Source organism: Gouania willdenowi, unplaced genomic scaffold (assembly GCF_900634775.1).
Source record: "Gouania willdenowi unplaced genomic scaffold, fGouWil2.1 scaffold_340_arrow_ctg1, whole genome shotgun sequence".
In the NCBI taxonomy this organism is placed as follows: domain Eukaryota; kingdom Metazoa; phylum Chordata; class Actinopteri; order Blenniiformes; family Gobiesocidae; genus Gouania; species Gouania willdenowi.
This window is the reverse complement of record NW_021145103.1, coordinates 70,199-82,838: the sequence shown is the minus strand read 5'-3', so window position 1 is coordinate 82,838 and position 12,640 is coordinate 70,199. Positions and strand designations below refer to the sequence as shown.

General features: G+C 33.9%; 1 protein-coding gene and 6 non-coding genes across 7 annotated transcripts; 1 reads left to right on the top strand and 6 right to left on the bottom strand.

Annotated features, from left to right (window-relative positions):
* Window positions 1–1,120: 1,120 nt before the first annotated feature.
* Window positions 1,121–1,192, bottom strand: trnaq-cug (transfer RNA glutamine (anticodon CUG)). Its single transcript has one exon. It is a non-coding gene; the product is annotated as a tRNA-Gln (tRNA).
* Window positions 1,193–1,679: 487 nt separating this feature from the next.
* Window positions 1,680–1,751, bottom strand: trnaq-cug (transfer RNA glutamine (anticodon CUG)). Its single transcript has one exon. It is a non-coding gene; the product is annotated as a tRNA-Gln (tRNA).
* A 2,413-nt stretch (window positions 1,752–4,164) lies between these two features.
* Window positions 4,165–4,236, bottom strand: trnaq-cug (transfer RNA glutamine (anticodon CUG)). The gene has a single exon. It is a non-coding gene; the product is annotated as a tRNA-Gln (tRNA).
* A 319-nt stretch (window positions 4,237–4,555) lies between these two features.
* Window positions 4,556–4,627, bottom strand: trnaq-uug (transfer RNA glutamine (anticodon UUG)). Its single transcript has one exon. It is a non-coding gene; the product is annotated as a tRNA-Gln (tRNA).
* A 743-nt stretch (window positions 4,628–5,370) lies between these two features.
* Window positions 5,371–9,801, bottom strand: LOC114459744 (NADH dehydrogenase [ubiquinone] 1 alpha subcomplex subunit 13-like). The gene is made up of 5 exons (XM_028441904.1): window positions 9,650–9,801; window positions 7,984–8,062; window positions 7,837–7,908; window positions 7,677–7,746; window positions 5,371–5,559 (listed from the first exon to the last, which is right to left on the bottom strand). The coding sequence occupies exons 1-5, from the start codon at window positions 9,741–9,743 to the stop codon at window positions 5,440–5,442; spliced, it is 435 nt and encodes a 144-aa protein (XP_028297705.1). The 5' UTR covers window positions 9,744–9,801; the 3' UTR covers window positions 5,371–5,439.
* Window positions 9,802–10,909: 1,108 nt separating this feature from the next.
* Window positions 10,910–11,021, top strand: LOC114459754 (U5 spliceosomal RNA). The gene has a single exon (XR_003673454.1). It is a non-coding gene; the product is annotated as a U5 spliceosomal RNA (small nuclear RNA).
* Window positions 11,022–11,729: 708 nt separating this feature from the next.
* Window positions 11,730–11,842, bottom strand: LOC114459757 (U5 spliceosomal RNA). The gene has a single exon (XR_003673457.1). It is a non-coding gene; the product is annotated as a U5 spliceosomal RNA (small nuclear RNA).
* Window positions 11,843–12,640: the final 798 nt, after the last annotated feature.

The window sequence follows — 12,640 nt, the reverse complement described above, 5'->3', positions numbered from 1 at the left end:
ACTGCAAATATAATGCACATACTTCAACAGGGCTAAGAAAGCAGTAAGGCACGAAAAATGACAAAAAACAAAAATCACCCAAAATCAAAAGTAAGGCTTTAGCAAGGCATATTTTTTTAAAAATTAAAAAAAAAAAAAATTGAGTTAAGACCATCAATAGACCCTAAAAACTACTGCAAATATAAAGCACATACTTAAACAGGGCTAAGAAAGCAGTAAGGCACAAAAAATGACAAAAAACTAAAATCACCCAAAATCAAAAGTAAGGCTATTGCATGGCATATTTTTTCAAAAATTTTGAAAAAAAAAATTGAGTTTGGACCATCATTAGAACCTAAAAACTACTGCAAATATAATGCACATACTTAAACAGGGCTAAGAAAGCAGTAAGGAAAAAAAAAAAATGACAAAAAACAAAAATCACCCAAAATCAAAAGTAATGCTATAGCATGGCATATTTTTTCAAAAATTTTCGAAAAAAAAAAAATTGAGTTAAGACCATCATTAGACCCTAAAAACTACTGCAAATATAATGTACATACTTAAACAGGGCTAAGAAAGCAGTAAGGCAAAAAAAATGACAAAAAAAAAAAAAAAAAAAAAATAACCCAAAATCAAAAGTAAGGCTTTAGCAAGGCAAGTATTTTCAAAAAATTCAAAAAAAAAAAAAAATTGAGTTAGAACCATCATTACACCCTAAAAACTACTGCAAATACAATGCACATACTTAAACAGGGTTAAGAAAGCAGTAAGGCACAAAAAACAAAAATCACCCAAAATCAAAAGTAAGGCTATAGCATGGCATATTTTTTCAAAAATTTCTAAAAAAAAAAAAATTGAGTTAAGACCATCATTAGACCCTAAAAACTTCTTCAAATAAAATGCATATCGTTAAACAGGGCTAAGAAAGCAGTAAGGCAAAGAAACGGGTGAAAAAATTTCAAACGCCTCAAAATGGTGGTAAGGCAATAGTAAGGCAAAAAATTGGGCGAAAAAATGGTAAGGCATTAGTAAGGCATAGAAATAGGTGTAGAAAATTCCAACGCCTCAAAATGGTGAAAAGGAATACAAATATTAGATATATTTCCAGAGAAATTAAAGTCCTGTTACTGATACCATGAGGTTCCACTGAGACTTGAACTCAGATCACTGGATTCAGAGTCCAGAGTGCTAACCATTACACCATGGAACCCATAAGAATAAACTTTGAATATTTTTTTTTTAATTCAGGCTACAGCAAAGCATATTTTTTCAAAAATTTCATAAAAAAAAATAAATTGAGTTAAGACCATCAATAGACCCTAAAAACTACTGCAAATATAATGCACATACTTCAACAGGGCTAAGAAAGCAGTAAGGCACGAAAAATGACAAAAAACAAAAATCACCCAAAATCAAAAGTAAGGCTTTAGCAAGGCATATTTTTTTAAAAATTAAAAAAAAAAAAAATTGAGTTAAGACCATCAATAGACCCTAAAAACTACTGCAAATATAAAGCACATACTTAAACAGGGCTAAGAAAGCAGTAAGGCACAAAAAATGACAAAAAACTAAAATCACCCAAAATCAAAAGTAAGGCTATAGCATGGCATAATTTTTTTTACAATTTCCACAAAAAAAAAATTTACAAATATTTGATGCATTTCCACAGAAATTGAAGTCCTGTGACTGATACCATGAGGTTCCACTGAGACTTGAACTCAGATCACTGGATTCAGAGTCCAGAGTGCTAACCTTTACACCATGGAATCCTTGACAGCACATATTTGCAATTTTTTTTCTGAGGTAGAGCTATTGTAAGGCATACTACAACCATTACACCATGGAAGCCTGAAGACCTTTGTTTTTGCAATTTTATTCAAAGGTAAGGCTATATAAGACATAAAAAAGTTGAAAAAAAAACACCCCACAACGGAAGAAAGGCCATAGCAAGGCATAGAAAAAGTCAACTTCCCAATTTGGAGAAAAAGCTACAATAAGGCATAAAAATGGGCGAAAAAATTTTGAGCGCCTCAAAACAGAGAAAGGGCTATAGTAAGGCATTAAAACGGGTGGAAAATTTTCAAATGCCCCAATTTGGAGGAAAGGCTATAATAAGGCATAAAACGGGCGAAAAAATTTTAAATGCCCCAAAATGAAGGAAAGGCTATAGTAGGGCATAAAACGGGCGAAATTTTTTTTAAACGTCCCAAAACGAAGGAAAGGCTATGGTAAGGCATAAAAATGGGCGAAAAAATTTTAAACGCCCCAAATAGGAGAAAAGGCTATGGGAAGGAATAAAACGGGCAAAAAAATTTCAAACGCTTCAAAACGGAGGCAAGGGTATAGTAAGGCATAAAAACGGGCAAAAAAATTTCAATTGCCTCAAAACGGAGGAAAAGCTATCGTAAGGCATGAAAAAAGTCTAAAAAATTTTAAACGCCCCAAAACGGAAGAAAGGCTACAAGGCATAAAAACATGCGAAAAAATTTTAAACGCCCCAAAATGAAGGAAAGGCTATAGTAAGGCATAAAACGGGTGACATTTTTTTTAAACGTCCCAAAACGAAGGAAAGGCTATAGTAAGGCAAAAAATGGGCGAAAAAATTTTAAATGCCCCAAATAGGAGAAAAGCCTATGGTAAGGAATAAAAACGGGCAAAAAAAATTCAAACGCTTCAAAACGGAGGCAAAGGTATAGTAAGGCATAAAACTGGGCGGACAAATTTCAATTACCTCAAAACGGAGGAAAGTCTATCTTAAGGCATGAAAAAAAAAGTCAAAAAAATTTTAAACGCCCCAAAACGGAAGTAAGGCTGTAAGGCATAAAAACGGGTGAAAAATCTTTAAACGCCCCAAATTGGAGGAAAGGCTATGGTAAAGCATAAAAACTGGAGAAAAAATTGTAAACGCAACAAAACGCAAGAAAAGTCTATAGTAAGGCATAAAAAATGTCGAAAATTTTTTAAACACCCCAAAACGGAGGTATGGCTATAGTAAGGCATAAAACGGGCAAAAAATGTTTAAACGCCTCAAAACGGAGGCAAGGGTATAGTAAGGCATAAAAACGAATGGAAAATTTTCAAACGCCCCAATTTGGAGGAAAAGGCTATAGTAAGGCATAAAAACGGGAAAAATTATTTCAAACGCCTCAAAACGGAAGTAAGGCTATAAGGCATAAAAATGGGTGAAAAATCTTTAAACGCCCCAAATTGGAGGAAAGGCTATGGTAAAGCATAAAAACTGGAGAAAAAATTGTAAACACAACAAAACGAAAGAAAAGTCTACAGAAAGGCATAAAAAAAAAAATCGAAAAATTTTTAAACACCCCAAAACAGAGGTAAGGCTATAGTAAGGCATAAAAACGGGCGAAAAATTTTAAAAGCCCCAAAACGGAGGAAAGGCTATAGTAAGGCATAAAAATGGGAGAAAAAATTTTAACCCCCCAAAACGAAAGAAAGGCTATAGTAAGGCATAGAAATGGGTGAAAAATATTTAAACGCCCCAAAACAGAGAAAAGGCTATGGTAAGGCACATAAACGGGCGAAATAATTTCAATTGCCTCAAAACGGAGGTAAGGCTATAGTAAGGCATAAAACGTCCGAAATTTTTTTATACGCCCCAAAATGAAGGAAAGGCTATAGTAAGGCATAAAATGGGCGAAAAAGTTTTAAACGCCCCAAAATGAAGGAAAGGCTATAGTAAGGCATAAAAACGGGCGAAATAATTTCAAATGCCTCAAAACTGAGGTAAGGCTATAGTAAGGCATAAAAATGGGCAAAAACATTATTAACAGCCCAAAACAGAGAAAAGACTATAATAAGGCATAAAAAAGGAAAAAATTATTTCAATTGCCTCAAAACGGAAGTAAGGCTATAGTAAGGCATAAAACCGGGCGGAAAAATTTCAATTGCCTCAAAACAGAGGAAAGACTATAGTAAGGCATAAAAAGTCGAAAAAATTTTTAACACCCAAAACGGAGGTAAGGCTATAGTAAGGCATAAAACGTCCGAAAAAAAATTTATACGCCCCAAAATGAAGGAAAGGCTATGGTAAAGCATAAAAATGGGAGAAAAAATTGTAAATGCAACAAAACGAAAGAAAAGTCCATAGTTTATAGGCATGAGAAAGCAAACATAGCAAATTTTGCCTCATCCATACATAAAGGACTTGTACTTGACATCATGAGGTTCCACTGAGAGTTGAACTCAGATCACTGGATTCAGAGTCCAGAGTGCTAACCATTACACCATGGAACCCTGTAGACTTTCTTTATTTGCAATTTTATTCAAAGGTAAGGCTATGGTAAAGCATGAAAACAGGCAAAAAAACACAGGTAAGGCATAAAACGACAAACAGTGGATTTTTTTCTTGAGGTTCCACTGAGACTTGATCTCAGATCATTGGATTCAAACTCCAGAGTGCTAACCATTACACCATAGAACCCTTGAAACAGCTGTTTGCCATTTTTGTTCTGAGGTAGAGCTATAGTAAGGCATTAAAACGGGAGGAAAATATTCAAACGCCTCAAAATAAAAGAAAAGGCTATAATCAGGCATAAAAAGAAAAGACATCATGAGGTTCCACTGAGACTTGAACTCAGATCACTGGATTCAAAGTCCAGAGTGCTAACCATTACACCATGGAACCCTTAAAAACAAGTTTTTGCTCATTTTTTTCTAAGGTAAGGCTATGGTTAGGCATAAAAACAGGTAAAACAATTTTAAATGCTCCAAAACAGAGGAAAGGCTATAGTAAGGCATAAAAAATGTGGAAGAAATTTACAACGCCTTGAAACAGAGGTAAGGCTATAGTGTGGCGTAAATTTGTAAACAGTGGCATTTTTTCTTATTCATACACTAAAGACTTGTAATTAACCTCCTTTCACCATATGTCATGCTTATTCTGGCAAATTTAAACACATTTACAATTTCTGGCTGTATATTCCGAACTTTTTCCTGCCACTTTTAAGCAAATATTGACCACTTTTCTGTCCGTTTTTGCGGACTTTAATTTGCAACTTTTAACCATTTTACGTGTTTTTTAAAATCCCATTTCACTACCTTTTCCACCATTTTTGGTCACTTTTAACCCATTTTAATTTCTGATTAAAACAAGGATTTACATCTTTAAGATGACTATATATACGATGGCCCAAATAATAGTAAACTTCCTGAACACAATGGATATTATTCAGATGAATAAATAAATGTGGTTATCACACATACATAGAACAATGGACAATCATTTTGCTGACTTTATGGATGGTACCAAAAAGTTCCCCCTTTATTTCACAATGTTCATGTCTGTGTTCAACCACCTTTAGGTACATTCTCTGAAATAGAGTCATTTAATTTAAAGTAAAAAATTTAAAATAAAGACATAAACCAGGATGAGGTTTGTAAAACAGGGAATAGTTTAATGATCATTTACAGGCTGGAGGTTGTTGGTGCTCACACGTATCACACGTACCACAGGAAGCCAAAGCGCTCGTGCAGGAGCTGCTCCCGGGGTCGAAGGTTAAAGAGCTCCTCTGACATAGGCTGGACCCAGCGGTCCGTGTGGAAGCAGCTCTCCCCCACCTGCAGGGAACCGCACATCATATTCACATTATGGTTTTCATACAGTCACTAACTACCACACTATACGATGCATTTAATACTGAGAATCTCCAATGTTTGGACCATTAAGAGTAAAACATTTTACATTTTCTTCAGACATGGCGTCCACTATAATTTGACGTTTTAAATCTACAAAATGACAAAAAAAATATTATTACAGATACACACACACACACGCACGCACGCACGCACGCACGCACACACACACACACACACACACACACACACACACACACACCACACACACACACACACACACACACACACACCACACACACACACACACACACACACACACACACACACACACACACACACACACACACACACACACACACACACACACACACACACACACACACACGTGAACAAAAACATTAGAAACGCATATAAAACGAGAGCAAAAATACACAAAACCACATCAAAAATACAAAAAAACAACAAAATGTTACAGAAAAGGAAAAGACAACAAAAATATCAGAAATGCATTGAAATTACAACAAAAAGAGAACAAACTACACAAAATGACAACAAAATATACAAAATACCAAGAAAAACAAATAAGACAAAAAAAAAACAGAAAAATACATATAAAATTACAGCTGTCACACACATTATCTCATTAAAACAGATAATAATTTTAACCCGCATTAAATGCATTTTTTAAAGTTACAGCAAAAAATACACAAAATACACAAGAAGACAGAAAATAACAAAAAAATATACAAAACAATGAAAACAAGCAAACATACAGAAAATGACATTAAAAACACGCAAATTTAGAGAAATATTTGCTAAATGATACCAAGAACCCGCAAACAACAAAAACACACAAAATGTGTCCAAAAACACAAAAATAAAAATATTAACAAGATGACAACAAAAAACAGGGAAAAAACACAAAAAACAACGAAAAAACAAAAACAAAAGACAACAAGAAACACACAAAATGAGAGAAAATGTAACTAAATGACACCAAAAGTAGATAAAATGATGTATAAATTTACTTAATGATACCAACAACACATAAACATGACAAAAACACACTAAATGACGAAAAAAAACAAAAAAAACAAAGAACTAGAAATAAACAAAATGATATGAAAAATGACAAAATGTGTCCAAAAACACATAAAATAAGAGAAAAAATTAACTTAATGATACAAAAAACACAAGATTGCTACAAAAATCGATGGCAATCACATAAATGTATTCAAAACAACAATAAAAACTAACAAATGACACAAAAAACGCACAAAATAAGACAAATTCACTAAATTATATCTCGACACCAAATAAAGTATCAATACCAAAAAATGAGTATCGGATACAATACCCACCTGCAAAAGTATCGATACTAACAGCGCCGTGTTCAACTCTTAATGTATCTATGGTTCATCTCCAGTTTATTTCCCTCGCCTGTTTCAACTGATACAACTTTATTCGCTGCTGCAGACACAAACAGAAACACGTCCAGCCCCTCCCCTCAGCTGCAACTGAACACTAATAGGGCCCTTTAAATCACGGTATCGAGCAATGAAAACTGTTAAATATGGAAATGGACAGAATCAACATGAAATGCCGTCACTGTGAGGCAAGGAATGTTTTTTTATGCGGAAATGCTCCGGGGACCACTGATGAGGTGCCCCGCCCTCCCCCTCCTGCCCTTGTTGCATTGAACACTGCCTAAAACACATCAAACACTGTCTATAATTGCCAAAAAAAAATCTGCGCAAATCATCACTGACTCTTAAACACAGAGCCATCAGTGCCCGTTTAACTTTGCTGTGTCTGTAAAACTCCGTCTGTTTCTCGTCAAGCGCAGCGGCGCTCCGTGAAAACATGAGTCAGCCACACCCCCCCGAGCATCGATATCGACTTTGAAATTCTAATATCGTGACAACCCAACCAAGAACACATAATCAACAACAGAAACAATAATAATAAAGCTCTGATTGGTCTTTATTCTATTGCTGACACTAATGTTGATTATGTGACCCTCAGATCAGGTACAATCACATGTTTTTGGCTCCGCCCCCGTTGATAACAGTTGTCCGTCTCTGTTGTAAAGTTCTCACCTTCCACCCAGGAACGTCCTTCATGAGAATGGCCTCCTCCTCCAGGTTTTCCCTCAGCATTCGTAACGCCCTGAGAGAAAAGAAAGAATAAAAACACGTTTAATTCTATGACACAACCTAAAAACATCCCGTTTTCTTCATGTTTCTTAAGATTCCAAACCTTCGGTCTTGTTCTGCCAGGATCAAAGGCATCATCGCTATCCTGGCTTCCAGCTCTTCGATCTGCATGCGCCTGAAACACACACAATAACACACACATGAACACTAACTAATCCTCAGTGAATGAATCAGTGGATGCTTCTCTCACCTTCTCTCTCTGTTCCACATAAACAGCCTGTAGTAGCCAAACACCATGATCCCAATGCCAATACCAAACATACTGTATCCTGTTGGGAAAGGAAGTAGTGATGAGAGCACAAACTGAACAATTAAATTACATTATTCTATTACTTTGAAACACTTCTTACATAGGATTTATGATGAGATTTAGCGTTCAGTTTAGAAAAGAAATGTGTGTTTATGGGCTAAGAATGTTGGCATTTAAACAAGTTAACGTGTCCACGTCGACTGTTTTGCAGTAACGTAATAAAGCGAACAGCTTAAGTTTAAAAGCAATATCATATTTATGCAAAACAAAGCAATACACGAATGAAACACGTTTGTTAATCTTCTTGTTTTTGTGGTCCTCAAAGTAAATACACAACTTGGCTCGAGGAAAATAAAAACAAAAAACAACTCCAAAAATACACAGAAATAACTGAAAAAATTTACACAATAACTCCAAAAATACACCAAATAAAAAAACAACATAAAACTATACAATATAAACAAGAAAAATGCACAAAACTCCAGAAACACACACACACAAAATGAGAGGAAAATACACAAGACCAAAAAAAAAACACAAAAAGAACAAACTACTAAAAAACACCTAAAAAATATACAGAAATAACTCTAAAAAATACACAAAAACTCCAAAAACACACAAAAACAAGAACAACAGAAAACTACACAATATAAACAAGAAAAATACAAAAAACTCACTCAATCACACACACACAGAAAAATACAAAAAATTAAAAAGATACAAAAAAAAAATCTAACTCCTTAAAAAAAAAAAAAAAAAAAAAAAAAAAAAAAAACACAGAAATAACAGAAAAAAACATTTACATAACTCATAAAAACAAGAAAAAGAAAAGAAAACTGTACAATAAAAATACATAACACTCCGGAAACACACACAGAGAAAATAAAAGAAAAGTACACACAATCAAAAAGATACACAAAAAGACTGAACTAGTAAAAAAAAAAAATTAAAAAAAATACACAAATAACAGAAAACATGCACACCTCCAAAAAGCCACAAAACAAGAACGAAATATATATATATATATATATATATATATATATATATATATATAGTATAGTATAGTATAGTATAGTATAGTATATATAAAACTGCAAACACAGAAAAGCAACAACAATAATACACAAAATAACAAAACTCTTCCTTATTTCCAGTGTTAATGTTCGGATTGGTCATTATTCTAAATACTCAGTGTGCAGGTCTCTGTAGTATTTCTACTGGTGATAAGTTAGTTTGTTGTATGTTACTAAATGCACACAACATAATAAATGACAATATTTTGACAACTGTCGATAAGGGTGCATCAGTGTATACAGTGTGTTAGCAGTGAGGTCACTATTATGACCTATTGGAACCTAAAGAAAGCTTTAATCAATGTTAATGACACCTCTCGAACATTTAGGACGAATTAAAACTTCTATATCTGCTGTAAACTTGGTAAACTCATGCATTAAAGGCTGAAAGTCGTTGGGTTTTTTAGGCTTCGTTCTGCACCGCAGCGGCTAACGCATTAGCACCAGTGGCCGTAAACTAAGAAAACGTGTATTTTAAAGGCTGTTTTTTGGGGGAACGTTTCGCTGTGTATGAGGAGGTTAACAACATGTACCGGAGAGTCCTCGTTTAGGGAGATTCCTCTTGTAATCAAAGGCAGCGTATCCACCCGGAGGAGGCATGTCCTGCTTCACCTTGGAGGCCGCCATCTTGCTTCTGCTGCCCAAACACAGCAGTTTCTTCTTCTACGGTTTTTCTACTTCTTCTTCTTCTTCGGGGATTTTTGTTTTAATGGCGACTAGCATTCACTTTGATGCATCACCGCCAATGTTTGTTATTGTGGACAGAATACGTCACATAGAAATGCATGTATATGATGTTGAATATCGTCGGGGAATATAATTGAATACAATTATCATTATTATGCTAATATTGCCACATCATTTTTTCCATTTGAAGTTTAATTCATTACATTTGTGAAGTAAATAGTATATATTGTGTTAGAGAATATAATTTATTGAAATATTACCACACCATATTTTACATTTAAAATGTAATTGATGAAATTTGTGTAGTACATATTAAAAGGTATTATATTATTTATGTGTGTAAATGTGTAAACGTATATTTAAATATGTTTGATGTGCACGTATAAACTGTATGTATAGAACTTTGTGCAGAATATATATTGAATGTGTATTGTAAAGTTAGTAACAGTTGCCTAATTATCAAAATATATATTATCTTGAGAGCCTTGTTTAGTTTGTTGTGATGGGGTAGATGTGTATATAAACGTTTGCTTCAAACTACACCCTTTCTGTTGATTAGTTGGACTATTGAGTGTTGTTTGTTCTGTTTTTCTGAAGACTGCTGAATTCTAATTCAAATTCTCTATTCGTCTCCTATAAGGTTGCTCTCTGGCGCCACCTGAAAAAATCGAGTTAAAACTGCAACTTTCCACTTTTCATCCTTTCATTTTTCCTTCAGATGCAGAGAAGTTCACCTAAAACTCCTTTAAATAACGTCCTTTGTGTCAAATATGCTCATCCCACAGCAGCACTGATAGAAATAAAGGAGTTTATTCACAACTCTGACGCACGCTGTAAACAGCCAATGGGAGGACAGATAGTCAGAAGTAGCCAATTGGAAGAGGAATGGTCAAACAACCCGGAAGTGCGGAGGAGACGCACGATCGTGTTTTTCACCCTAACTTTATAAAATAAAGATACTAAACAAACTAATATAGATGTGAGTGTTAAATGTATGGATTGTATTGATCAGGATCAAAGTGAGAACAAGTAAACATTGAGTCCAACCGTGAGTGATATGTGTGTGTGTGAGAATCAGGTCCTCTGAGTTCTATGTAACATTACAAAATCATGTTTCTCTTCATATCGAATAAATTTTTCGCCTTTTACTAAAGATTTCCGTGGAGAGGAACAATATGATGAATTAACAATTTTTTGATGCCCTGCTAACGCGGGGCTTCCTGTCACTGTCAAAATAAGGTATTGTATCAAATAAGGTGTAAATCACATGTATGATACCCGCAGCAAAATGATAAACTCCAGGGGACGGTTGTGAAAATCTACGTTTATAAGAAAAAACATGTCATATTATGAGAAACTGGCACAAGAAAAAGTGTCAGAATACTACAATTAAAAATTAAAAAACTAGTAATATTTACGGGGAAAAAGCAGTAATACTGATCTTTATAGAAGTGTGTATTTTTCTTTCTGTTTGCGTATTTTTGTTTTGTATATTTTTCTTTCATTTTGAATGTTTCTGATGTTATTTTTTGAGCCAGTTTGTGTATTTTTTGTATATTAATCCTTTTGTTTTCGTTTTCTGTGTTTTGCAAGTCATTTTGTGCATTTGTATTGTCATATTGGGATTTTGGAGTCATTTTTGTGTATTTTTCTTTTGTATGTCATTCCTCTCATTTTGCACGTTTTTGTTGTCGTTTTGTATATTTTTTGTTTCTTTTTTGCAGTAGTCATGTGTTTATGGAGTCAATTTGTGTATATAAGTCCAACATGCATGAGGAAAAAGTCATAATTTTAGAATTAGGTATATTTTTGATAATAGAATTTAGTTTGACTTAATGAATGTAAAAATTTTACATTCACAATGAATGGGAAATAAATATTTGATTTAAGTTACTTTTGGGCAGCTTTATTTTGACAGTGACAGGAAGCCCTGCATTAGCAAGGTATCTGAAAATTGTTGAATACTCATGTTGTTTCTCTCCACGGAAAACTTTAGTAAAAGCCGAACGATTTAGTCGATCTGAAGACAAACATGAGATGTTAGCGATGTTGGAACCTCAGTAGAACTCGTTCTCTCACACACACACACACACACACGTCACTCACAGTTGTATTCTCACAACATTACAAGTTTATTACTGTAATTTTTTTTGTTGCTCAAATAACTTTTTTCTAATGTTACAACTTTTTTCTTGTAAAATTACAACTTTTTCAACATAAAAATACAACATTATTTATCTAATATCAAAAGTTTATTGTCAATGTCTAAAATGTTTCTGGTTTTGCAATAAAATCACAAGACTTTTTTTTGTTTTTTTTTTAAATGTATTTAAAATTTTAATTCTTTCTTAAGGAGCTAGGGGGAAAGAAAGAAAACAAATAAACTTCAACCTAAGTTTTGTACAAAGCAATAAGATGATTGGACTGCTGAGGATGACGAGGATGAAGAGTTCGGCTCCTCCAAAATGACTTTAACAATGTGAACATTATGGTAAAATAAGCAAAATAAACATTATAATATTTAGAGATGGCGGGTCGGCATGCTGTTAAAACAATAAAAATAAAAATAAAAAGGGGCGGGGCTAAAAAAAATAAACAGCCCTCATACAGAATTAATTTAACACCAGTCCAAAAATAAATAATAAATTCAAAAGCTACACAGGTGATGGAAAATTGTACAACTTGAATTTAAAAAAGCAAAAGAAAGAGTCGTATTTAGTTTTTTTATTTGCTTTGAACGTTTGAGGGTGAATCCATCTGTGATTAAAGGCCAGGGGGAGGAGCCTAATGTGGCAAACATGGTGAAACATGAAAAATAACAACAACGTGACTTAAAA